At 54.9% G+C, this 27,700-nt stretch overlaps 1 protein-coding gene across 1 annotated transcript; it reads right to left on the bottom strand.

The window, feature by feature from the left end:
• On the bottom strand, nt 1-27,414 carry LASP1 (LIM and SH3 protein 1). Its single transcript, XM_058857986.1, has 7 exons — nt 27,239-27,414; nt 21,919-22,013; nt 11,107-11,191; nt 5,025-5,132; nt 1,456-1,606; nt 944-1,053; nt 1-174 (listed from the first exon to the last, which is right to left on the bottom strand). The coding sequence occupies exons 1-7, from the start codon at nt 27,305-27,307 to the stop codon at nt 1-3; spliced, it is 792 nt and encodes a 263-aa protein (XP_058713969.1). The 5' UTR covers nt 27,308-27,414.
• Between the last annotated feature and the right edge of the window lie 286 nt (nt 27,415-27,700).

Raw genomic sequence — 27,700 nt, 5'->3', positions numbered from 1 at the left:
TCAGATGGCCTCCACGTAGTTGGCCGGGAGCATTCCCGTGTCGCCCGTGCGCTCCACCGTGCCGTACATCCAGCCGTCATCGATCTGCTGCACGTTGATGATGGTGTCCCCGTCCTGGAACGACACCTCGTCCTCGTCCGCCGCGTTGTAATCGTAGACGGCGCGGAAACGCTTCTGTGGGGACACGGGGACACGGGGATGAGGGACATGGGGACATGGGGACATGGGAGAGGGATATGGGGACATGGGGACACGAGGATGTGGGGATATGGGACATGGGGACATGGGGATGTGGCAGAGGGATATGGAACAGGGGCATGAGGATATGGGACAGGAACATGGGGACATGGGGACACAGGGACATGGGGACATGGGGATATGGGGATATGGGGATATGGGAGACACGGTGACATGGGGATGTGGGACAGGGATATGGGACATGGGACATGGGACATGGGGACATGGGGACATGGGGACATGGGACAGGGACATGGGGAGATGGGGGACAGTGTCACAGCCTCAGGGACACAGGGGACAGTGTCACAGCCCCGGGGACATGGCACAGCCCCAGGGGACACAGGGGACATGGCCACAAGGACATGGGGACATGGCACAGCCCCAGGGACACAGGGACATGATCACAGGGACACGGGGACATGGCACAGCCCCAGGGACATGGCACCAGGGACACAGGGATCACTGTCACAGCCCCAGGGACACAGGGACATGGCACAGCCCTAGGGACACAGGGACATGGGGACATGGGCACAGGGACATGGCACAGCCCTTTCCCAAGGACAGGGGAGGGGTCACACCCCAGGGACAGCGCCGGATCCGGGCGGTTCTCGGTGCCCAGACCAATCCAAGCCCTTCCAGGAGAGTTTTCCCGGGGCTGAGGAAGCCGAGGGATCCGGGCTGGGGACGGGGGCCAGGCTGCACTCACCCCCCCTCCGGCCGGGGCGTTGCGCTGGGATGAGGCCGGAGCCGCCGGCTCCTTGTAGCCGTAGGATTGGGATGGAGGCGGCTGCTGCTGCTGCTGCTGCTGCTGGTAAACTGGGGAGGGAAACGGGGATCTGTGAACTGGGATGTGGGTGGATCCCGAGCTGGGATTAGGGTGGATCCCGAGCTGGGATTTGAGTGGATCCCGAGCTGGGATTTGGGTGGATCTGGAGCTGGGATTTGGGTGGATCTGGAGCTGGGATTTGGGTGGATTTTGGGCTGGGATTTGGGTGGATCTGGAGCTGGGATTTGGGTGGATCCATGAACTGGGATTTGGGTGGATCAATGAACTGGAATTTGGGTGGATCCCGAGCTGGAATTTGGGTGGATCCCGAGCTGGGATTTGGGTGGATCCCGAGCTGGGATTTGGGATTTGGGTGGATCCCGAGCTGGGATTTGGGTGGATCCCAAGCTGGGATTTGGGATTTGGGAAGCCCCCGGGCTGTCCCCCCTCACCGGTGCCCGCGGTCTGGCCGTGGTGCCCGGGCTGCTGCTGCTCCGCTCGCCGGTAGCCGCTGCTCTCCTGGGAATTGCGGCGCTCCGGCTCCGAGCCCTCGCTGGGGCTGGGGCCCATCCGGCTCCGCTCGAACTCCTCGTGGTACTTGATCTGCAGGAGGGGAGAGCTCAGAGCTTTTCCAGCCCCAAGGATTCCTTCACCTCATCCCGGCCCTTTTCCCACCCCAGAGAATCCCGGGATCCTTCACCTCATCCCGGCCCTTCTCCCACCCCAGAGAATCCCGGGATCCTTCACCTCATCCCGGCCCTTTTCCCACCCCAGAGAATCCCGGGATCCTTCCGGGATTCCGAGAGCTCTCGGGCTCAGGTGGGAGCGGATCCCGGTGGGTCCTGGGCGGGATGAGGAATTTTTCCAGAATCAGATTCAACCCCGGCTGCACCTCCCAAACCACGGGAACAGGGAGCAAAACCCCCTTTAGGAATTTTGGTGTGGGGGACAAAGGGGAGGGTAAAAATGATCAATTAACGCCCTGGTGTTAATGAGCGCATTCCCACCGGGAAGCACCTGGAGCCCGGGAATGTGCCCTGGTTAAACAGGGATGGGCTGGAGCAGAGGGAACCCCGGGGGAAGAACCCTGTGGGGACCCCCAGGAGATGGGAACAGCCTTGGGAACAGCCCCGGGAACAGGAACAGCCTCGGGAACAGCCCTGGGAACAGGAACAGCCTCGGGAACAGCCCCGGGATCAGGAAGAGCCTCGGGAACAGCCCTGGGAACAGGAACAGCCTCGGGAACAGCCCTGGGAACAGGAACAGCCTCGGGAACAGCCCTGGGAACAGGGACAGCCTCGGGAACAGCCCTGGGATCAGGAACAGCCTCGGGAACAGCCCCAGGATCAGGAACAGCCTCGGGAACAGCCCCAGGATCAGGAAGAGCCTTGGGAACAGCTCTGGGAACAGGAACAGCCTCGGGAACAGCCCTGGGATCAGGAACAGCCTCGGGAACGGCCCCAGGATCAGGAACAGCCTTGGGATCAGCCCTGGGATCAGGAACAGCCCTGGGATCAGGAACAGCCTCGGGAACAGCCCCAGAACAGGTTTGGGATCAGGGACAGCCCCAGGATCAGCCCCAGGATCAGCCCTGGGATCAGGGACAGGATCAGGATCAGGGACAGCCCTGGGATCAGCCCCCAGGACAGATTTGGGATCAGGGAGAGCCTCAGGATCAGGATCAGGGTCAGAATCAGGATCAGGATCAGGATCAGGATCAGGATCAGCTCCAGGATCAGGATCAGGATCAGGATCAGGATCAGGATCAGGGACAGCCCCAGGATCAGGATCAGGATCAGGATCAGGGACAGGATCAGGGACAGCCCCAGGATCAGGATCAGGATCAGGGTCAGGGTCAGGATCAGGATCAGGATCAGGGATAGCTCCAGGATCAGGATCAGCCCCGGGATGGGCTCAGGCTGTTCCCAGCCCCATTCCCAGGGGCTCTCCCCACCTGCCCCAGCACCGAGGGTGTTTTGGGGCAGGGCCGGGCTGGCCCCACATTCCCTGGTCCTGCTGCTGCCGCTGGAATGGGAATGCTGGGAATGCCGGGAATGCCGGGAATGGTTTCCTGTGTCTCTCCTAAGTGGGTCACGGCCAGCCCAGGCTGGCAGCCAGACCCCGGGAAGCTGCTGGGAACGGCTGGGAATGGCTGGGAGAGACTGGGAATGGCTGGGAATAACTGGGAATGGCTGGGAACGGCTGGGAACGGCTGGGAATAACTGGGAATGGCTGGGAAAGACTGGGAATAACTGGGAATGGCTGGGAAAGGCTGGGAACGGCTGGGAATGGCTGGGAGAGACTGGGAATGGCTGGGAATAACTGGGAATGGCTGGGAGAGACTGGGAATGGCTGGGAATGGCTGGGAGAGACTGGGAATGGCTGGGAATAACTGGGAATGGCTGGGAACGGCTGGGAAAGGCTGGGAATGGCTGGGAGAGACTGGGAATGGCTGGGAACGGCTGGGAAAGGCTGGGAATAACTGGGAATGGCTGGGAATGGCTGGGAATAACTGGGAATGGCTGGGAATGGCTGGGAATAACTGGGAAAGGCTGGGAATGGCTGGGAAAGGCTGGGAATGGCTGGGAATAACTGGGAATGGCTGGGAATGGCTGGGAATGGCTGGGAATGGCTGGGAGAGACTGGGAACAGCTGGGAAAGGCTGGGAATGGCTGGGAACGACTGGGAATAACTGGGAATAACTGGGAATAACTGGGAATGGCTGGGAACGGTGTCCCCAAACCCACCCGGATCCGCCCCAAACCCAACCCCCAGCTCAGAGCTGCCCCAGGGAAAATCTTCCAGCTGGGATCCCATTCCCTGCCCGGGGTTTGGAGCACCAGGAGCTGCACAGTGGGAGCAGAAAAAGAGGGAATGAAAATCCCCCCTGGGATTGAAAATTCCCCTGCTGGGGCTCCCTGGGTTTTTTGTGGGAGCTCGAGCTGTGGCTCCCCTCATTCCAAACTCCCTCCCCAGCAGCTCCAGCAGCTCCCAGGGCTGGGAATCCTGGGGATGGGAAAGCAGAGATGGAGAATCCAGCAGGAAAATCCAGGCCCTTCCCAAGGAACAGCCCCGGCTCTCCCCAGCAGCCAAAGGGGAGCTTTGGCTCCCTGGGGGGGGATTTTGGCCAGGGGCAGCCACGGCCACTGCTCCCGGTGCTGCAGCTGGATGTGGATCCCTGAGCATTCCGGAACATTCCTGTGAATCCCTGAGCATTCCTGAACATTCCTGAGCATTCTGGAACATCCCTGAACATTCCTGAACATTCTGGAGCATCCCTGAGCATTCCTGAGCATCCCTGAGCATTCCAGAACATTCCTGAGCATCCCTGAACATTCCTGAACATCCCTGAGCATCCCTGAGCATTCCTGAGCATCCCTGAGCATTCCTGAGCATTCCTGAGCATCCCTGAGCATTCCTGAATATTCCTGAATATTCCTGAACATTCCTGAGCATTCCTGAGCATTCCTGTGCATTCCTGAATATTCCTGTGCATCCCTGAGCATTCCTGAACATCCCTGAGCATTCCTGAGCATCACTGATCCCAGGAATGTGTGATCCCAGAGTTTGTGATCCCAGGAATTTGTGACCCCAGGAATTTGTGATCCCAGAGTTTGTGATCCCAGAGTTTGTGACCCCAGGAATTTGTGACCCCAGGAATTTGTGATCCCAGGAATTTGTGATCCCAGAGTTTGTGATCCCAGGAATTTGTGATCCCAGGAATTTGTGATCCCAGAGTTTGTGATCCCAGGAATTTGTGATCCCAGGAATTTGTGGTCCCAGGAATTTGTGATCCCAGGAATTTGTGATCCCAGAGTTTATGATCCCAGGAATTTGTGATCCCAGGAATTTGTGGTCCCAGAGTTTATGATCCCAGGAATTTGTGACCCCAGGAATTTGTGATCCCAGGAATTTGCGATCCCAGGAATTTGCGATCCCAGGAATTTGTGATCCCAGGAATTTGTGACCCCAGGAATTTGTGAGCCCAGGCCGGTCGGGGCAGGGAGAAGAAGCCACTCACGTTGCTGATCTGATCCTGAGTCTTCCTGATCCTCTGCAGCTCGGGGGTGTCGGCCACCACGCTGAAACCTTTCCCCTTGTTCTTCTCAAACTCCTCCTTGTAGCGGATCTGGGCAGGAAAGGCGGGATTGGGATGAGGAAAACTCGGGGAGGAGCGGGAGAGCACGGAGCCGGGCCCACGGCTGGGGGAGCTCCTGCCTCGCTCAGGGGCAGCCCCAGAGCATTCCGGAACATTCCTGAGCATTCCAGAACATTCCAGAACATTCCGGAACATTCCTGAGCATTCCTGAGCACTCCTGAGCATTCCTGAATATTCCTGAGCACCCCTGAACATTCCTGAGCATTCCGGAACATTCCTGAGCATTCCTGAGCATTCCTGAGCACCCCTGAACATTCCTGAGCATTCCAGAACATTCCTGAATATTCCTGAGCATTCCTGAATATTCCTGAATATCCCAGAGCATTCCAGAACATTCCTGAGCATTCCAGAGGATTCTGGAACATTCCAGAACATCCCTGAGCATTCCTGAATATTCCTGAGAATTCCAGAACATTCCTGAACATTCCGGAACATTCCTGAGCATCCCTGAGCATTCCTGAATATTCCTGAGCACCCCTGAACATTCCTGAGCATTCCAGAACATTCCTGAACATTCTGGAACATTCCTGAGCACTCCTGAGCATTCCTGAATATTCCTGAGAATTCCAGAACATTCCTGAACATTCCAGAGCATCCCTGAGCATTCCTGAACATTCCTGAATATCCCAGAGCATTCTGGAATATTCCTGAATATCCCTGAACATTCCTGACCATTCCTGAATATTCCTGAACATTCCTGAGCATTCCTGAGCATTCCGGAACATTCCCGAATATTCCTGAGCATTCCTGATTATCCCTGAGCATCCCTGAGCATCCCCAAACATCCCTGAGCATTCCTGAATATTCCTGAGCATTTCTGAAAATTCCTGAATATCCCTGAACATTCCTGAGCATTCCGGAACATTCCTGAACATTCCTGATTATCCCTGAACATCCCTGAGGCTCCCCACTGATGGCACAGAGGGATTTTCCGGGATCTCCAGCACCCAAAGGATCCCTGATCCCGCCGATCCCGTTTCCTCCAGCCTGGAAAGACGAGGAATTTCCAGGCTGGAATCCAATCCCTCGGGAAATCCTCTGACAAATCCCATATTTTCCACTAAATAATCCCATAAAATAAATAAAATAAAATAAATCCCATATTTTCCACCCCTAAATCCCACCCCGCTGACTTTCAGGACACAGGAATCCCTAAAAAACACCCGGTTTTTAAAATCCCTAAAAATCCCGAAAAAAATCCCTAAAAATCCCAAAAAAATCCCTAAAAAAATCCCTAAAATTCCCGAAAAAATCCCTAAAAATCCCTAAATAATCCCTAAAAATCCCTAAATAATCCCTAAAAATCCCGAAAAAATCCCTAAAAATCCCTAAATAATCCCTAAAAATCCCTAAAAAAATTCCCTAAAAATCCCTAAAAAAATCCCTAAAAATCCCTAAAAAAATCCCGAAAAAATCCCGAAAAAAATCCCGAAAAATCCCTAAAAAAATCCCTAAAAATCCCTAAAAAAAATCCCTAAAAATCCCGAAAAATCCCTAAAAATCCCGAAAAAAATCCCTAAAAATCCCTAAAAAAATCCCTAAAAATCCCAAAAAAATCCCTAAAAATCCCAAAAAAATCCCTAAAAATCCCTAAAAAAATCCCTAAAAATCCTGAAAAAATCCCTAAAAATCCCTAAAAATCCCGAAAAAATCCCTAAAAATCTCTAAAAAAATCCCTAAAAATCCCTAAAAAAAATCCCTAAAAATCCCTTAAAAAATCCCTAAAAATCCCTAAAAAAATCCCTAAAAATCCCTAAAAAAATCCCTAAAAATCCTGAAAAAATCCCTAAAAATCCCAAAAAAATCCCTAAAAATCCTGAAAAAATCCCTAAAAAAATCCCTAAAAATCCTGAAAAAATCCCTAAAAATCCCGAAAAAATCCCTAAAAATCCCGAAAAAATCCCTAAAAAAAATCCCTAAAAATCCTGAAAAAATCCCTAAAAATCCCTAAAAAATCCCTAAAAATCCCGAAAAAAATCCTTAAAAATCTCAAAAAAATCCCTAAAAATCCCGAAAAAATCCCTAAAAATCCCTAAAAATCCCGAAAAAATCCCGAAAAATCCCGAAAAATCCCTAAAAAATCCCTAAAAATCCAAAAAAAATCCCTAAAAAAATCCCTAAGAATCTCGAAAAAATCCCTAAAAATCCCGAAAAAATCCCTAAAAAAATCCCTAAAAATCCTGAAAAAATCCCTAAAAATCCCTAAAAATCCTGAAAAAATCCTGAAAAAATCCCTAAAAATCCCTAAAAAATCCCTAAAAATCTCGAAAAAATCCCTAAAAATCCTGAAAAAATCCCTAAAAATCCCGAAAAAATCCCGAAAAATCCCGAAAAAATCCCTAAAAATCCCTAAAAAAATCCCAAAAAATCCCGAAAAAATCCCTAAAAATCCCTAAAAAAATACCTAAAAAAAATCCCTAAAAATCCTGAAAAAATCCCTAAAAATCCTGAAAAAAATCCCTAAAAATCCCTAAAAATCCCGAAATAATCCCTAAAAATCCCGAAAAAATCCCTAAAAATCCCTAAAAAAATCCCTAAAAAATTCCCAGGGGGACGAGGATAATCCAAGGAATTAAAAGTGGCCCCACAATTAATTTTCCTGGGGGATCCGCTCCCTTTCTCCGTGATTCCAGGAGTTATCCAAAGGGAAAATCCCTTCCCACATCAGGGCCTGGCACCTCAAAGCAGGGCCGGGAGGGGCAGGAAGGGCCGTGCCCAAATTCCCGCCGGGAAAAGCTCGGGAATGGAGCTCCAGGAGGGGAAGCTGCAATTTCCGTGCCACGCTGGGCCGGGAGGAGCAGCCTGTGGTGACACTTTGGGGACATTTCTGGCCTGGCAGGAGGCGGCGGCTTCCTGGGAGCGGAACCAGAGCCGCCTCCGCGGGGACAGGAATAGAGGGGACGGAGGAGGGACACGGAACCGCTGCGGTGGCCTGGCCTGGCTGCCTGTCCTTGTCACCCGTCCCTGTCACCCGTCCCTGGGTGCCTGTCCTTGTCACCTGTCCCTGTCACCCGTCCCTGCCAGCCTGTCCTTGTCACCTGTCCCTGTCACCCTGTCCCTGTCCCTGTCACCGTGTCCCTGTCACCGTGTCCCTGTCACTCTGTCCTTGTCACCCTGTCCCTGTCACCTGTCCCTGTCACCCGTCCTTGGCAGCCTGTCCTTGTCACCTGTCCTTGTCACCTGTCCCTGGCAGCCTGTCCTTGTCACCTGTACCTGTCACCCTGTCCTTGTCACCTGTCCCTGTCACCTGTCTTTGCCACCCGTCCCTGCCAGCCTGTCCTTGTCACCTGTCCCTGTCACCCTGTCCTTGTCACCTGTCCCTGCCAGCCTGTCCTTGTCACCTGTCCTTGTCACCCTGTCCTTGTCACCCGTCCCTGCCAGCCTGTCCTTGTCACCTGTCCCTGTCACCCGTCCCTGGCTGCTTGTCCTTGCCACCTGTCCTTGTCACCTGTCCTTGTCACCCGTCACCAGGACGGGTGACAAGGACAGGCTGCCAGGGACAGGTGACAGGGACAGGTGACAAGGACAGGGACAGGGACAGGGACAGGGGACAGGGACAAGTGACAGGAAAAGGGATAGGGGACAGGAACAGGGACAAGTGAGAGGGATAGGGGACAGGGATGGCAACAGGGGACAGGGACGGGGGACAGAGATAGGGACAGGGGACAGGGACAGGGGACAGAGAATGGGGCAGGGGACAGGGACAGGGACAGGGGACAAAGACAGGGACAGGGACAGGGGACAGGACAGAGAATGGGGCAGGGGACAGGGACAGGAACAGGGACAAGTGACAGGGATAGGGGACAGGGACGGGGGACAGAGGTAGGGACAGGGGACAGGGACAGGGGTCAGGGACAGGGACAGGGGACAGGGACGGGGGACAGAGATAGGGACAGGGGACAGGACAGAGAATGGGGCAGGGGACAGGGACAGGGGACAGGGACAGGGGACAAGGACAGGGACAGGGGACAGGGGACAGGGACGGGGGACAGAGATAGGGACAGGGACAGGGGACAGGGGACAGGGGCTGAGCTGTGGTGACCAGCTGGTGGCAGAGGAGCCCCCCGGGCTCAAGGCAGAGCACAGAGCCCTCCCCTGGCTCTCCTGCCATAAACAACAACCCAGGAAGGGCTGGAGCAGCAGCACCGCCGTGGTTGCCATGGAAAAGCCACGGTGTCCCCTTGTCCCTGTCATCCCCTGTCCCTGTCATCCCATCCCCCTATCCCTGCCATCCCCTGTCCCTGCCATCCCATCTCCCTGTCCCTGTGCCTGCCATCTCCCTGTCCCTGTCCCTGTCCCTGTCCCTGTCCCCATCATCCCATCCCCCGTCCCCTGTCCCTGTCCCCGTCATCTCCCTGTCCCTGTCCCTGTCCCTGTCCCTGTCCCTGTCCCCTGTCCCCTGTCCCCATCATCCCATCCCCCTGTCCCTGTCCCTTGTCCCTGCCATTCCCTGTCCCTGTCCCTGTCCCCTGTCCCTGTCCCTGACATCCCCCTGTCCCTGTCCCTGTCCCTGTCCCTGTCCCTGTCCCTGTCCCTGTCCCTGTCCCTGTCCCCTGTCCCTGTCCCTGTCACCTCTGGGACACAAATCCAGCCCCAGGCTGGGCTCAGCTCTGAGCCTGAGCCAGGGATCTGCTGGGCCACTCCCAGCGGGAAGGGCTGGGACAAAAACTGAGCTTTGGGGACAAAAGCTGAGCTTTGGGGACCCCAGGGTGGCCGTGGCCCCGCTGGCTCTGCCCCAGGTGAGGCTCCCCCTGCTCCTCCTCCTCCTCCTCCTCCTCCTGGCTGCATCCCAAGGGATCAGGGAGGAAGGTCACGGCATCCTTCGGAGCGCGGCAGGGAGGGATCTGATCCCGAAAATCCGACTGAAAACAGCTCAGAAAATCCCTCCTGCTGAGCTGGGGGCCCTGCTGACAGCACCCCGGGCTGTCCAACTGCCCCTTTCCCAAGGAAAAACGGGAATGAAATGGATTCCCAGGGCAGCTGCCACATCCCGAGCTCTCCTGGCAGCTCCTGGATCGCCTCTGGACCGGGTTATTTCCAGCACAGCGAGCTCGGAGCAGGGCTGTGACATCCGAGCCTCTGACAGAGCCGGATCCCAGGAAAACATGGAATTGTTCCGGCTGGAAAAGCCCTCAGGGATCAGAGCCCAGGCGCCACCTCCGGGTTTTGGGACATTTCAGGGATGGCGACCCCAGCACTGCCCTGGCAGCTCCTTCCAGTGCTGGAAAAGCTTTCCAGGGAATGGCTTTTTCCTGATATCCGACCTCAACCTTCCCTGGAATAACGTGAGGTCCTCTCCTCTCATCTTTGTCAATTTGGGGAAAATCCTGACCCCCCACCTGGCTCCTTCCAGGGAATTGTAGGGATTGGGAAGGTCCCCCTGAGCTTCCTCTTCCTCAGGCTGAGCCCTTTCCCAGCTCCCTCAGCCCCCCCTCAATGCCCATCCCTGCACTTCCAGCAGTTTTCCTACAAAACCGACGCTCCCACCCCTTTTCCCGGGGTTCTGGAGCGAAAGGAATTCCGGGATGACCCCAGGGACAGCCTCTCCCACAGCTCTTCCCAGGAAAACCTGGAATTCTCCTCCCAGCCCGTCCCTCTCCCTGCAGCCGCTTGTTTCTGGCTCCACAGGGAACATCTGGAACAATCCACACCCGTCCAGGTGAGGATCCTGCCCTTTCCCACCTGGAATCCGGCTGGGAAGAGGCAGAGCAGGCGTGGGAGAGGCGAATTCCCATCTGTGGGAAATCCCAGAACCCGGGATGGGGACGGGAACAGCAAATACAGACCCCAGAGGAGGGACCCACACCCCAAACCTGGGAGGGATTTGGGAAGAGAGAAAATCATGGAATTTCCAGGGCTGGAAGGGCTCAGAGAGCTCCCAAATCACGGGAAAGGTCGGTGTGGGTTTATCCCGTGGGGAATTTGGGAATTTTGAGGGGCTCACCTGGCTCTGGAGCTCGCTCTGCTGCTTTAGGCGCAGGTTCTCGGGCGTGTCTGCCACCATGGTGAAGGATTGCTTGGGGTAGTGTCTGCGAGGGAAGGACACCGTTAACGCCAGCACACGGCAATTCCCGATACTGGAATCCCCAGGGCTGGAAAAACCCTCCAGGATCAGCGACCCCACCGGCAGTGCCACCCCAAAGCCGAGATCCCGAGGGTTGGGAACGTTCCAGGGGTCCTGTCCCCCTCCCATGACGCATCCACAGAGGGTTGGGCAGATGTGGGATTGCCCAGACAATGGGATTTCTGGGATACTGGGATTTCTGGGATATTGAGATTTCTGGGATATTGAGATTTCTGGGACATTGGGGTTTCTGGGATATTGGGATTTCTGGGATATTGGGATTTCTGGGATATTGGGATTTCTGGGACATTGGGATTTCTGGGACAATGGGATTTCTGGGACAATGGGATTTCTGGGATACTGGGATTGACTGGACAATGGGATTTCTGGGATATTGGGATTTCTGGGACATTGGGATTTCTGGGACAATGGGATTTCTGGGATATTGGGATTTCTGAGATATTGGGATTTCTGGGACATTGGGATTGCTCTGACAATGGGATTTCTGGGACATTGGAATTTCTGGGATATTGGGATTGACTGGACAATGGGATTTCTGGGATATTGGGATTTCTGGGATATTGGGATTTCTGGGACATTGGGATTGCTCTGACAATGGGATTTCTGGGACATTGGAATTTTTGGGACAATGGGATTTCTGGGACATTGGGATTGCCCAAACAATGGGATTTCTGGGATATTGGGATTTCTGGGATATTGGGATTTCTGGGATATTGGGATTTCTGGGACAATGGGATTTCTGGGACATTGGGATTTCTGGGACAATGGGATTGCTCTGACAATGGGATTTCTGGGATATTGGGATTGCCTGGACATTGGGATTTCTGGGACAAACATTGGGATTTCTCCAACAATGGGGTTTCTCCAACAATGGGATTTCTCCCTGTGTGTTCTCCCCCAGCCAACACTTTTCTCCCTGGGCTCTCTCCCAGTGTCACATTTCTCACAAAAGAGGAAAAATGGAGTTTTCCCCTCGGGGACGAAGCCGTTCCAGGCCCGTGTGGGATTCCAGGACAGACCTTTCCGCGTTCTGGGCCCCGTTATCCCAGGAAAAGCCGCAGCCTCGGCTCTGCAGGGTCCCAGAGCTCTCCCTGAGCGAGGTTCCAGCCCCAGCAGCCTCGGGCTGGAGTTTCCCGGTGCTGCAGAACGTCCCAATCCCGGCACAAACCGCACTGGGATAACGGGAACGAGGCACGGGAACGGGGTCAGGAACTCGGAGAGGCTCAGGGAGAGCTCAGGGAGAGCTCAGGGAGAGCAGGAACAGCCAGAGCTCCTGGATGCTCCCACCCTTCCCATTCCCACCTCCAGGAGACACGGAAAAAAGCACGGATGGATCCCTGGATCACCGGGAATGTTCAGTGGGAAAAGCCCAGCTGGGGCTGCAGGGTTTGGGGTCTCTCAGCTGCCAGGAAAGGGAAGAGCTGATCCCAGCGCTGGATCCGGTCCCACAGCTCTGCCTGGAGCGTCTCCAGCCCGGCTGCCATGGAAGCAGAGCCCTCCACGCCCCACAATTCCCAGGAAAAGCCCCGGGAAAGCCGAGCCGGAGCAGATGGCAGCTCTGGGGCGGCGGCACAGATGGGAGAGGGGAAAACGCCTTTGGGAAAAGGTCACGGGCTCCTCTTGCACAGCCTGAACGTGGAATTCCCAAAGCAGGAGCCGGCTGGGAAATCCCTGGAGCGGGGGGCAGGGACAGCTCTGTCCCCATCCCGCTCATGGACACCCAAATCCACACAAAAACCGGGATAACTCCCCTGGAGAGGGGATCCCGCTGTCCCCTCCGCAGGGGAGAGCCGGGTCCCGCTGGTTTTTGGGGATCCCAGGGCTCCCCCACAGCGCTGATCCCTGCTGACAGGAATTCCGGCACATCCCAGATCCCAAATTCCCCCTGGGAGCATTCCCATCACCCGTGCCCGGGGTTTTTACAAACCCCGAGGGTTTTCCCTGGCTCGGCAGCGCTTTTTCCCGACATTCCCGAATGGAATGGCACGGAGCGGACACGGAGCATCCCCGGGATTGCCATGGCAACCGCATCCCTGCTCCGGGCACGCGATGAGGGAGGAGATCAGGGCTGGGAAACGCAGGAATCCATCCCCGAGGAGCTCCGGAAAACCGGGAAACCGCGGGAGGAGGAGGAGGGAATTAAAAATAACCTGGAAAACAACAACCAGCCCCAATCCAACGCTCCAGCCCAGCCTGGGATGGAGCTGGGATTGGGATTCCTTTGGATTTTGAGGGAATCTCGCAAGGGTTTGAGGCAGATTTTGCTCAGCCCTGAGTTAACAGGAGGGATCCGTCTGTGCCGGGTGTGGGATGAACGGCACGGATTTGGGATCCTCCCTCGGGATCGGGAACAGCTTTTCCCTCCAGATCCCGGGAGCTGCTCCCTGGGGAAAAGCCGATTCAATCATCAGGGAATTCCGGATTTGGGATCTTCCCCTGGGATCAGGCACAGTTTTTCCCCCCAGATCCCGGGAGCTGCTCCTTGAGGAGAAGCCGATTCAGTCCTCAGGGAATTCCGGATTCGGGATCTTCCCCTGGAATTGAGAACAGCTTTTCCCCCCAGCTCCTGGGGCTGCTCCCTGGGGAAAAGCCAGTTCAGTTCTCAGGGAATTCTGGATCTGGGATCTTCCCCCAGGATTGGGCACAGCTTTTCCCCCCAGCTTCCTGGGGAAGAGGCGTTCCAGCCCTCAGGGAATTCTGGATTTGGGATCCTCCCCTGGGATTGAGAACAGCTTTTCCCCCCAGCTCCTGGAGCTGCTCTCTGGGGAAAAGCCAGTTCAGTTCTCAGGGAATTCCAGATTTGGGATCTTCCCCCGGGATCAGGCACAGTTTTTCCCCCCAGATTCCTGGAGCTGCTCCCTGGGGAAGAGGCGTTCCAGCCCTCAGGGAATTCCAGGCTGGAGGAGGAGGAGGATTCCTGCTGGCGCTGCCCAAACGGAGCCCCCAGCCCCTCCTCCACTCAGGAGGAGTTTGGGAAAGGTTTTTCCCGAAAACACCCGGGAGTGTCACTGGAACGGCTCCGGGGCTGCTCCGGGGGGCTCAGACACCGCTCCCAGGGACAGGCTGGGATTTTGGGGTGTCTGTGCAGGGCCTGGGGATGTTCTGGTGATCCCTGTGGATCCCAGAGCTCCAGGAATGTTCTGGTGATCCCTGTGGATCCCAGAGCTCCAGGAATGTTCTGGTGATCCCTGTGGATCCCAGAGCTCCAGGAATGTTCTGGTGATCCTGGTGGATCCCAGAGCTCCAGGAATGTTCTGGTGATCCCTGTGGATCCCAGAGCTCCAGGAATGTTCTGGTGATCCCTGTGGATCCCAGAGCTCCAGGAATGTTCTGGTGATCCTGGTGGATCCCAGAGCTCCAGGAATGTTCTGGTGATCCCTGTGGATCCCAGAGCTCCAGGAATGTTCTGGTGATCCCTGTGGATCCCAGAGCTCCAGGAATGTTCTGGTGATCCCTGTGGATCCCAGAGCTCCAGGAATGTTCCGACACCGCTCCCAGGGACAGGCTGGGATTTCGGGGTGTCCATGAAGGGCCTGGGGATGTTCTGGTGATCCCTGTGGATCTCAGAGCTCCGGGGATGTTCTGGTGATCCCTGTGGATCCCAGAGCTCCAGGAATGTTCTGGTGATCCCTGTGGATCCCAGAGCTCCAGGAATGTTCTGGTGATCCCTGTGGATCCCAGAACTCCAGGAATGTTCTGGTGATCCCAAGGACAGGCTGGGATTGCTGGTTCTCACCATCCTTGGGGATCCCTGTGGAACCCAGGACATTCCAGAACTCCACACAGGGACCCCAAACCTCCTTCCCACCCTGAAAATCCCGGAAAATGCCGGCAGCAGGGGATTCCCGGGAGGCCCAGAGCAGGCGGCTTTTGTGGCGCTGCTAAATCAGGTCAGCGGAGCCTCCCGGGGGCTGAGCTCCCGTCTGGCTCCCGCATTAGCAGCGCGATGAGCGCCGCAATTCCCGGGCCAGTGGAAGTTCATCCCGCCGGGAAAAGGCTCCTCGGGGGGGCCAAATTCCTGCACCCCCCTGAGCAGGGAGAAGGGAGGAGAATTCCATAGGGATGGAGGGAAGCAAATCCAGACCCTCCTTTCTGTGGGATCTGTGCTTCCCACCTTCCCGGCAGGAGAGGGGTTTGGAGTGATCCCCCATCCCATCCCATGGATCCCATCCCATGGATCCCATCCCATGGATCCCATCCCATGGATCCCATCCCATGGATCCCATCCCATCCCATGGATCCCATCCCATGGATCCCATCCCATGGATCCCATCCCATCCCATGGATCCCATCCCATGGATCCCATCCCATCCCATCCCATGGATCCCATCCCATCCCATCCCATCTCAGTCCTGCCCTAAAAGCAGAATTTCCCCCAAAAACCACTTGAGCTGCTGCCTTTGGAGCCTTTCCCAAGCTGGAAAATGATAAATTCCGGGATAAATTCTGGGATAAATTCTGGGATAAATTCCGGGATAAATTCCGGGATAAATTCCGGGATAAATTCCAGGATAAAAAGCAGTAAAAACTCCTGTGAGCACAGCCTGGCATCGCTCTCCAGAGACAACAGATGGAATCTGGGAATTCCAGCTCCAGACCCTGCACCCCCAGCACAACCCAAACCCAAAAATCCCCGGGGATGACGTGAGAGCCGCCAGGGTTTGGAAAAGCCTCTGGAGCACCGAGTGTTGTTTATGTCGAGGCTTTAAACCACGGGGCTGTGGCAGATTGATCCATCAAGGAGCAGCTCTGGATGCAAACATTCCCTGTCCCTGCAGCTCCCAGGGCTCAGGGATTTGGGAAAAATTCGGGAAAGGCCGGGCAGAGTTAAAGAAAGGAAGCGATTGGAGGCTCCGAGGTCACATCCTGCCTGTCAGGGCTGCTGTTCCTGGGATGAGCTCAGGAACTCCCCCGAGCCTTTGTCAGCGCTGAAACGGCCGCGATCCGCAGAGATCCCAGCGGGATCGGCCGCAGGGAAGGGTTTGGATCCTCCCAGCGTTTCCAGGGAAAAGCTGCTGCCAGCCTGGATCCAGAGAGCCCAGCCCAGCCTGGCTCCAGAGAGCCCAGCCCAGCCCGGATCCAGAGAGCCCAGCCCAGCCCAGCCCGGATCCAGAGAGCCCAGCCCAGCCCAGCCCGGATCCAGAGAGCCCAGCCCAGCCCAGCCCGGATCCAGAGAGCCCAGCCCAGCCTGGATCCAGAGAGCCCAGCCCAGCCCAGCCTGGATCCAGAGAGCCCAGCCCAGCCCAGCCTGGATCCAGAGAGCCCAGCCCAGCCCAGCCTGGATCCAGAGAGCCCAGCCCAGCTCGGATCCAGAGAGCCCAGCCGAGCCTGGATCCAGAGAGCCCAGCCTGGATCCAGAGAGCCCAGCCCAGCCCAGATCCAGAGAGCCCAGCCCAGCCCAGCCCAGCCCAGCCTGGATCCAGAGAGCCCAGCCCAGCCCGGATCCAGAGAGCCCAGCCTGGATCCAGAGAGCCCAGCCCAGCCCAGCCTGGATCCAGAGAGCCCAGCCCAGCCCGGCTCTGCGGCCGGGATCGCTCCAGGGACTGTCCCAGGATCCTGTGCTGGGGCAGGAGAGGCTGATCCCAATCCCAGGGCTGATCCCAGGGCTGATCCCATGTCTGATCCCACAGCCAGGCTGATCCCATGGGCAGGCTGATCCCAGGGCCAATCCCAATCCCAGGACTGATCCCAGGGCTGATCCCATGTCTGATCCCACAGCCAGGCTGATCCCATGGCCAATCCCTGCACTCCAGCAGATCCCTCTGACCCCAATCCCAGCTCCAGGAATAGCAGGGAAAAAAACCCAATCCCAAATCTGGGAACAGCAGCAGATCCCTGTGATCCAGCAGGGAAAGAACCCAATCCCAGATCTGGGAATAGCATCAGATCCCTGTGATCCCAATCCCAGCCCTGGGAGCAGATCCCTGTGATCCCAATCCCAGCCCTGGGAGCAGATCCCTCTGATCCCAATCCCAGCCCTGGGAGCAGATCCCTGTGATCCCAATCCCAGCCCTGGGAGCAGATCCCTGTGATCCCAATCCCAGCCCTGGGAGCAGATCCCTCTGATCCCAATCCCAGCCCTGGGAGCAGATCCCTGTGCTCCACAGCCTTTGGGCAGGGATCCAGCAGGATCCAGCAGGATCCAGCAGGATCCAGGCAATCCCACAAAGCCTGGCCTTGGCTCCGGGATCCTCATCCCAGGATCCTGCTCCTCCATCCCGGCTCCTCTCGGCATCCCAGGGATGGCTCCGGAGGCTCCCATCCCGAACATTCAGCTCCGAGCCCTCAGCAGGGATTTTCCAGGCGGGATCTGTGCCAGGGGGATCTCCCTGATCCCTGCGAGCTCCATGTTCAAACCTCACTAAAATCTGGGAGCAGCTGGAGCCTGGAATTGGAGCCTTGCCCGGCTCCTCTCTCCAGCTTTTCACCTCCCGGGATTTTGCCTTCTTCCAGCTCCAAGTGCTCCAATGTCACTTCCAGGGCCACCAGTCCCTCCCAGTGCCCCGCTGGGGACAGGGAGCAGCAATTCCCACCGGGAATGGCCCCGGGATCCAGCCCCAAAGGCTTCTCCCGGATTCCCGGCTGGGGGAATGTCCTGGCCGGAGGAAGCCCGGCCCTTTTCCTCCTGCTCTCCCGAAGAAAGAAACTCAGGAATTTGGCAGGAGACCAGGGCTGGAACAGAGAGGAGCCTGTTGGAAAAGCAGCCAATTCCCTGCCAGGATAAACTGCTTTTCCTGCTTTTCCACCCCCTTTTCCCGGGACAGGAGCGCGTCCCTCCAGCCCCGCTCCGGGAATTTGGGAAGGGTCGGCTCCTCCCGGGGAATCCTCTGGAATTTCTGCTTTCCCAGGGAGCAGCTGAGAAGGAACCGAGCCTAAATCCAAGCCTGGAGTTTTCCATTTCTCCCTGGAAAACCCTCCCGCGCCAGCAGCTTCGCTTTAAGACAAGGAAAACGGGGAAAAAAGGAAGGATTTGGGGAAATTTCTGTGCTCAGGGCTGGAAAGGGTTAAAGCGGCATCAAAGGGAACCCAGCCGGATTCCTTGGAATGTCAGGAATTTCCCATTATTATCCCGATTCTCACCCCTGCAGGACCCCTGGGATGGGCAAATCCCAGGAAAACTGGGATTGGGAAGTTCTGGACACTCAGCTCTGCCCCCAAAATCCTCATCCCGAAGCCTCAGCACGCACAGGATTCCCAAATTTCCCCTTTTTCCCATAAAAAAGTTGGAGCTCGCACGGTGCCGTCCCCACCCCGCAAAAATAAACCTCAACAAAAAAATCCATTTATTTTCCAACCGCTTTTTTTTGCCTCTTCCCGATCCCCAGAAACACCGTTCCCGGCAGAAATTGGAATATTCCGCCTGGAATCCGGCGGAATTCCAGGATTTTGGATGAGCCACAGCTGGGAAAAAACACCTGGAAAAGCCAAGGGAGGGCTTGGCCAAGGTTTGCTCTCTCCAATTCTCCTTTGGGTCCAACTCAACCATCACCAGAAACAGCAAATTTAGACAAAATCCGGGATTTTGGGATGAAATTCCTGCCCGTGAGGATGGGGAGCAGCTCCAAAAATGGGATTTTTTAGCTCCTTTTTAGATATTAAGAAATATTTTTGGGAGCTTGGGAGCAGGAAAGGGGAGCAGAAACTCAGGGTTCTTTGGGATCTGTGGGGTTTTATCCGGAAAAAGGATAAAGGAACAAAAAATAAGGGTTGGAAAGGAAGATCCAGAGCTCAGGAATAAGTGGAAAGGCCCAGGAAATAAAATAAAAAGTCAGGAAAATAAAAAGGCCCAGGAAATAATAATAAAAAGCCCAGGGAATAATAATTAAAAGGCCCAAGAAATAAAATTAAAAGCCCCAGGAAATAAAATATAAAGGCCCAAGAAATAATAATAAAGTGACCCTGGAAATTATAATAAAAAGGCCCAGGAAATAAAATATAAAGGCCCAGGAAATAAAATTAATTCATAAAATTAAATAATAAGATATAATACAAATATAGAATTAATTAATAAAATTAATTAATAAAATTAATTACTAAAATTAAAAGGCCCAGGAAATAATAAAGAAAGGCCCAGGAAATAATAATAAAAAGCCCAGGGAATAATAATTAAAAACCCTGGAAATAAAATAAAAATGCCCTGGAAATAATAATCAAAAGGCCCAGGAAATAATAAAGAAAGGCCTAGGAAATAAAATTAATTAATAAAATTAAATAATAAAATATAATATAAATATAAAATTAATAAATAAAATTAATTAATAATAATGAAAAGGCCCAGGTGGCCACTCCTGCTCCACCTCCATCCCCTCGTGAGGATTTTGCCTCCAAGGTTTATTTTTTATTTTTTATTTCCCTCTGATCCTTTCCCTGCTGGAATTTCTGCTCTCCCCTCACTCCTGCAGGGCACAAACACCTCGAGCTGGTGCTTTAAAACCAGGATTAACTGGTTTAATACCAGGGTTAACTGGGGTGTGACCCTGAGTTAATACCAGTATTAAGTGGGGGTGGAACCCTGCTTTAACACCGGTACTAACCGGTTTAACACCGGTACTAACCGGTTTAACATCAGTGCTAACCAGTTTAACACCAGTACTAACCAGTTTAGCACCAGTCCTAACCCATTTAACACCGGTATTAACCTGTTTAACACCAGTACTAACTATTTAACACCTGTACCAACCCGTTTAACACTGGTACTGACCAGTTTAACACCAGTACTAACCAGTTTAACACCAGTACTAACCAGTTTAACACCAGTACTAACCGCTTTAACACCAGTACTGACCCGTTTAACACCGGTACTGACCCGTTTAACACCGGTACTGACCCGTTTAACACCGGTACTGACCCGTTTAACACCAGTACTAACCAGTTTAACACCAGTACCAACCAGTTTAACACGGGTACTAACCAGTTTAACACCGGTACTAACCCATTTAACACCGGTACTGACCAGTTTAACACCAGTACTAACCGCTTTAACACCAGTACCAACCAGTTTAACACCAGTACTAACCGCTTTAACACTGGTACTGACCCGTTTAACACCAGTACCAACCAGTTTAACACCAGTACTAACCCGTTCAACACCAGTACTAACCGCTTTAACACCAGTACCAACCTGTTTAACACGGGTACTAACCAGTTTAACACCGGTACTAACCAGGACTGACCCCTCCATCCAAGGCTTCGCTTCCTCCCCAGGAATTCTGTGGAGCCGCAGGGAAGGAGCTCCGGGATTCAGGGGGAGGAGGCGTTGGAGGGAGGAATATCGGGAATATCCCACGGGAATCCCACGGGAAATATCCCACTGGAATATCCCACTGGAATATCCCACGGGAAATCCCACAGGGAATCCCACTGGAATATCCCACTGGAATATCCCACAGGGAATATCCCACAGGGAATCCCACGGGAATATCCCACTGGAATATCCCACAGGGAATATCCCACAGGGAATATCCCACAGGGAATCCCACTGGAATATCCCACTGGAATATCCCACAGGGAATATCCCACGGGAATATCCCACGGGAATATCCCACAGGGAATATCCCACGGGAATATCCCACGGGAATATCCCACTGGAATATCCCACGGGAATATCCCACGGGAATATCCCACAGGGAATATCCCACGGGAATATCCCACGGGAATATCCCACCGGGAATATCCCTCAGGAAATCCCACGGGAATATCCCACGGAATATCCCATGGAATATCCCACCGGGAATCCCTCAGGAATCCCACAGGGAATATCCCACAGGGAATATCCCACAGGGAATATCCCACGGGAATATCCCACAGGGAATATCCCACAGGGAATATCCCACAGGGAATATCCCACTGGAATATCCCACTGGAATATCCCACAGGGAATATCCCACAGGAATATCCCACGGGAATATCCCACGGGAATATCCCTCAGGAAATCCCACAGGAATATCCCACGGGAATCCCTCGGGAATATCCCACAGGAATATCCCACGGGAATATCCCACGGGAACATCCCACGGGAATATCCCACTGGAATATCCCACTGGAATATCCCACAGGGAATATCCCACAGGGAATATCCCACCGGGAATCCCACAGGAATATCCCTCGGGAATCCCTCGGAAATATCCCACGGGGAATATCCCACAGGGAATATCCCACAGGGAATATCCCACAGGGAATATCCCACAGGAATATCCCACTGGAATATCCCACAGGGAATATCCCACTGGAATATCCCACTGGAATATCCCACAGGAATGTCCCACTGGAATGTCCCACTGGAATGTCCCACGGGGAATATCCCACTGGAATATCCCACAGGAATATCCCACTGGAATATCCCACTGGAATATCCCACTGGAATGTCCCACTGGAATGTCCCACTGGAATGTCCCACTGGAATGTCCCACTGGAATATCCCACAGGAATGTCCCACTGGAATATCCCACTGGAATATCCCACTGGAATATCCCACTGGAATGTCCCACTGGAATATCCCACTGGAATGTCCCACTGGAATGTCCCACTGGAATCCCATGGGAATATCCCACAGGAATGTCCCACAGGAATCCCACGGGAATATCCCACTGGAATATCCCACAGGAATATCCCACGGGAATCCCTCGGGAATCCCTCGGGAATCCCTCGGGAGCCCCCCGGAGCGGCACTCACGCGTTGCAGTACGGCTTCTTCTCGTAGCCCTTGTAGTTCTTCATGTTCAGGGTCATCTTGCACGTCTCGCAGTGGAAACACGATTTGTGCCAGAACTGCAACAGCAGAGAGCGGCCGTCAGCACCAGGGATCCCCAAATCCCGCTGGAATCCCGAAATTCCCGCTGGAATCCCAAAATTCCCTGCCAGGATCCCAAAATCCCTGTTGGAATCATGAAATTCCCTGCCAGAATCCCGAAATCCCCATCAGGATGGTAAAATACCCCGCCAGAATCCCAAAATCCCTGTTGGAATCACGAAATTCCCTGCCAGGATCCCCATATCCCTGCTGGAATCATGAAATTCCCTGCCAGAATCCCAAAATTCCTGTTGGAATCACGAAATTCCCTGCCAGAATCCTGAAATTCCTGTTGGAATCCCAAAATTCCCTGCCAGAATCCCGAAATTCCTGTTGGAATCACGAAATTCCCTGCCAGAATCGTGAAATTCCTGTTGGAATAACGAAATTCCCTGCCAGAATCCCAAAATTCCTGTTGGAATCATGAAATTCCCACCAGAATGGAGAAATTTCTGCGGGAATCATGAAATCCCTGCCAGAATTGTGAAATTCCCACTGGAATCCCCACTGGAATCACAAAATTCTCCCTACCTTCACCTTCCTCACCTGCCCTGGGGCGACCCCTCAGCTCCCAAACCACCCCAAAAAATCCAGGAAAAGCCCAATTAGCAGCTCCAAGCACTAATTAGAGGACAGACAAGAGTAACACCCTTCAAGCCAGGCCTTCAGCGCTCAGCCCTCAAACCCAGCCGCCGCTTTCCCGGGATTTCCCGGGATTTTCCATTCCCAAAGTTCCGAGGAGGCGATTCCCGTGTCCAGGATCCGCGTTCCTGCTGCCACACCCGGAGCACAAACCCCGCCGGGCTCTGGGGCCGTGACTCAGCCCCAGACAGGAGAATTTGTTCCTCCCCTGGGCTCATCCCGGGGTGTTTTCCTCCCTTCCCGGCTCCTGGGGGATGGATCGAGCTGGATCCCGAGGTTTTGGGGGTTGTTGGAAGTTCCAGGTTGTTCTGGAGGGTTGAGGGTTCTTTCCGAGCCCTTCCCAGCGGGAGCTGCTGGTGGTGGCACCTCTGATCCGTGGGGGAATTGAGGCAGCCCCATCCCAGAGCCTTTAATCAAGGAATTCCCCAATCCCAGGAGGATCTGGCACAGCTGGAGGCAGATCCCTGTGATCCAGAGGGAAAGGACCCAAATCCCAGCTCTGGGAACAGATCCCTGTGATCCAGCAGGAAAACAACCCCAATCCCAGCTCTGGGAGCAGATCCCTGTGATCCAGAGGGAAAGAACCCAAATCCCAGGATCAGCAGATCCCTGTGATCCAGAGGGAAAGAAACTAAATCCCAGCTCTGGGAGCAGATCCCTGTGATCCAGCATGGACAGAACCCCAATCCCAGGAGCAGCAGATCCCTGTGATCCAGAGGGAAAGAACCCCAGAAAAAGGAGCAGCAGATCCCTGTGATCCAGCATGGACAGAACCCCAATCCCAGGATCAGCAGATCCCTGTGATCCAGCAGGGAAAGAACCCAAATCCCAAATCTGGGAACAGCAGCAGATCCCTGTGATCCAGCAGGGAAAGAACCCCAATCCCAGCTCTGGGAGCAGATCCCTGTGATCCAGGAAGGAAAGAACCCCAATCTGAAATCTGGGAGCAGATCCCTGTGATCCAGAGGGAAAGAACCCAAATCCCAATCCCAGGATCAGCAGATCCCCGTGATCCACAGCACCACGACGCTCCCGGGCAGGCCCTGCTCCCATCCCGGAGCATTCCCAGCCCATTCCCAGCCCATTCCCAGCAGGAATCGCTCCACAGTGACATTCCCAGCTCCGGGCTCTTCCCGAGGCTCTCCACAGGAGCTTGGGATGCCCAGGGAGAGTTTTTCCCTCCCTTTGTCCCAGGGATGGGGACGGAATTAACGCTGAACCCGCGGCAGCGCCGCAGGGAGGCCGGAGCAGCGCTGGACACCGGGGACCAGGAGTTATTTCAGCTCCCAGGAACGTTCTGCTCTCCGTGGAGAAAGAGGACAGGCTCCAAATGAGGCTTTAGAGGAACAACAAGATCCTGAGATTCCCAATTCTGAGCCTGGAGGTGATCCTGGCTGCTCCCACATTCCGGACAGGAATTCTAAGTGTGAACGCACATTTTGGAAGCTCTTCTGAGCGCCATAACCTCAGTGGAATGAAAGGATTTAATGATGGAGTTAAAGGAAAACAGCTCTGAAAGTTTCCAGGTGAGTGGGTCAGAGATAATCCGTGCTGGGGTAATAAAGGATGCCTTGGATTTATGATCATGGAATGGTTTGGGATGGAAGGGACCTTAAAACTCATCCTGCTGCGGGCAGGGACGTGTCCCAGCGTCCCAGATTATCCCTCTCCAACCTGGCCTGGGACACTTGCAGGGATCCCCAGCTGTCCTGGCAAAGGCTTCGCTGCAGGATTTGGGAAGAGCAGCGGGAGGGATCCCCTGGAGCGGAGGAGCTGAAGGCTGGCGAGGCTCGGGGCTCTCAGAACCCCGCGGGTTCCGGGTGTCACTTCCCCAGCGGAAACCGGAGCTGCTGGGGGCAGGGACAGGTCCCCAAAGCCACCCCGGGCACGGCACAAGAGGAGTTTTCCATAAATCCCGAAGGAAAATGGACTTTCCCCCATTCCCAGGGTGCAGCCGTCGCTCCCAGACACCCCAAGGTGTGGCCGTCCCCTCCCGGCTTCTGCCAACACGGCCCAGCTGCCCTTCGGACTCTGCCCGGGAGAACTGGGCTGGGAAAGGCAGGGACAGGGCTGGGAAAGGCAGGGATAGGGAGAAGCAGGGACAGGGAAAAGCAGGGACAGGGAAAAGCAGGGACAGGGAAAAGCAGGGACAGGGAAAAGCAGGGACAGGGAAAAGCAGGGACAGGGAAAAGCAGGGACAGGGAAAAGCAGGGACAGGGAAAAGCAGGGACAGGGAAAGGCAGGGACAGGGAAAAGCAGGGACAGGGAAAAGCAGGGACAGGGAAAAGCAGGGACAGGGAAAAGCAGGGACAGGGAAAAGCAGGGACAGGGAAAAGCAGGGACAGGGAAAGGCAGGGACAGGGAAAGGCAGGGACAGGGAAAGGCAGGGACAGGGAAAGGCAGGGACAGGGAAAGGCAGGGACAGGGAAAAGCAGGGACAGGGAAAAGCAGGGACAGGGCTGGGAAAAGCAGGGACAGACAAACTCCAAAGGCTGGAAAAGAAGCTCTCCAAGGGCCAGGAAAAGCAGGGATCAACACACTCCAAGGGCTGGGAAAGCAGGGACAGACACACTCCCGGAAAAGCGGGGACAGACACATTCCAGAGGCCGGGAAAAGCCAGGACAGACGCACTCCAGGAAAAGCAGGGACAGAGACATTCCAAGGGCTGGAAAAGCAGGGACAGAGGCTCTCCAAAGGCCAGGAAAAGCAGGGACAGACACATTCCAAGGGCCAGGAAAAGCAGGGACAGAGGCTCTCCAGGAAGAGCAGGGACAGAGACATTCCAAGGGCTGGAAAAGCAGGGACAGAGACATTCCAAGGGCTGGAAAAGCAGGGACAGAGGCTCTCCAGGAAGAGCAGGGACAGACACATTCCAAGGGCTGGAAAAGCAGGGACAGGGGCTCTCCAAAGGCCAGGAAAAGCAGGGATAGAGGCTCTCCAAGGGCTGGAAAGGCAGGGACAGGCACACTCCGGGAAAAGCAGGGACAGAGGCTCTGCAAGGCCCTGCCCAGGGTTTTACGGGAACTGGGGCAGCTCTCCGGGAAAAGGGAGCCGGAGGCGCTCGGGGTGGGGTTGAGCCTCAGCAGGAGCCGGCAGCGCTCGGTTTTTAGGAAGAGGAAGTGGCTGAGAGAGCCCGAGGAGGACAAGATGGTGACTGCGGGCTCCTGCTTCCCCCAGCTGGAGCACAGCAGCTCCCGGAGCCGCCAGGGACCCCCGCTCCCCTCCCGGCCACAACCCCGACACCCCTTCCCTTCCAGCCAGCTCAACCCCAGCACCTTCCAAATCCTTCCAAACCCCAAACCCCCCTTCCTCCCCAAATACCCACCATCCCCAACCCCCCTTTCCCTTCGGAGCATCCCCCAAATCCCCTTTCCCTTCCTTTTATCCGCATCCCCCAAACCCCCTCTTCACCTCCCGGTTATCCCCCAACCCTTTCCCCCTTCCTATTGTCCCCAATCCCAATCCCAGCACTTCCAGGGGCACGGAGCCCCCCGGCAGCCCCCAAATCCCAGGATTTGGGGGTGAGAGTTCAGCTCCGAGCCCTCGCCGGCCTCAGGAAGAAACATCATCCCTTAAAAATGCGAGCACCGGGGTCCGCCGGAGCTCAGGAATGCCGCTGGAGAGCGGAGCGTTCTTCTTCCCAGTTACTTTTTTTAGTCCCTAAACTGGTTGTCCCAGAAGCCTGGGAGAGGAGGGGGAGGAGAGAGGCTCCAGAGTCAAAGGAATATCCCATGGGAAAAAAAGCACCGGGAATGGAGAGCCAGCATCGCCTTCCCCACCTCCAGGTTCCACCAGAAATTTGGGTTTGGAGGGGAAAATTCTCCCTCCCCCCCCTAAAAAAAAAAAATACTCCGGGTTAAGGGAGGCAGCCCCGGAGTGGAGGGATGGGATTTTGGAATGGAGAAGTATCAATGGGGATGGAAGATTTTGGAAAAAAAAATAAGAGGGGAAAAAAAAAAAAGGGGAAAAAGCTGGATAATGGAAACCAGATGAGGCTGCCGGATTCAGGGAAGCGTTAACTGTTGCTTTCCTCGGGCCTCCACACGGCTGTGCTGCCTTTGGATCGGAGATTCCAAATAAATCGGAATATTTGCGATGGGAGGAAGGGCTGGGGACGCTGCCGGAGCCCCCCCGGGTAAAGAGCTCCATCCCCGGGGATCCCTCGGGACACAGGAGGGGAAAAGCAGCGTGGAAATCCCCCCGGGAAAAGGGGGGGTGGGAGTGGGAAGTGTGGAGAGATCCCTGGGAAAAGGGAGCCAGATTCCCTGGAGTGCCCCGCCGGGACAATGGGGTTCAGCGTGGAAATCCCCCCCTGGAAAAAGCGAGGTTTGGAGTGGGAAGCGTGGAAATATTCCCGGGAATAGGGCGGAGGGGGAGAGCGGTGCCCACAAGGAAGCGCCACGCGCGGGGGGCTGGAATGTGGCCGAGACCCCCCCCAGGATAACGCGATCCCGAGGAAAAAAAACCCCGGGAACGGCGATTAAAGGGGAAAAATATCCAATCCATTAGGGAAAAAAATAAAAATAAATCCCAAATCCACGTGCGACCCTCCGGAGCTCACCTTATCCAAGCAGTTCACCTTCTCCGTGGGATACACGATCTTCCCGCAGCGCGCACAGTTGGGATTCATGGCTACAAAAAATTCGCGTGGAAAGGGGAAAAAAATAAAAAATAAAATTATTCCCACACTCCTCCGCCGCCTTCTTCTTCCACTGAGCCGCCGCCCGCGATGTCGCGACTTTAAATAGTCGGGAAAAGGGGGGAGGAGGAGGTGGGAAAAAAGGGAAGAAGGAGGGGACGGCGGAGGCGGAGCGCTCGCCTACGCGTGCGCGCACACGGAACGCGGGTGCGCGCCCCTAGGGAGGAGGCGGCGAGCTGAAACAACCCTAAAAAGGTTAAAAACAGAATAAAAAAAAAAAAAGGCAGAAAAAAAAAAATATAAATAAATTTACATTCCGGGCTCGGCGGGATTCGAACCGGGGGGAGGTTGGAGGGGGTGAAGAGGGGGGGTAGGGGGGGATGG

Source organism: Poecile atricapillus, chromosome 27 (assembly GCF_030490865.1).
Source record: "Poecile atricapillus isolate bPoeAtr1 chromosome 27, bPoeAtr1.hap1, whole genome shotgun sequence".
In the NCBI taxonomy this organism is placed as follows: Eukaryota; Metazoa; Chordata; class Aves; order Passeriformes; family Paridae; genus Poecile; species Poecile atricapillus.
The sequence above is the reverse complement of the archived record's forward strand: the minus strand, read 5'-3'. Positions and strand labels throughout refer to the sequence as shown.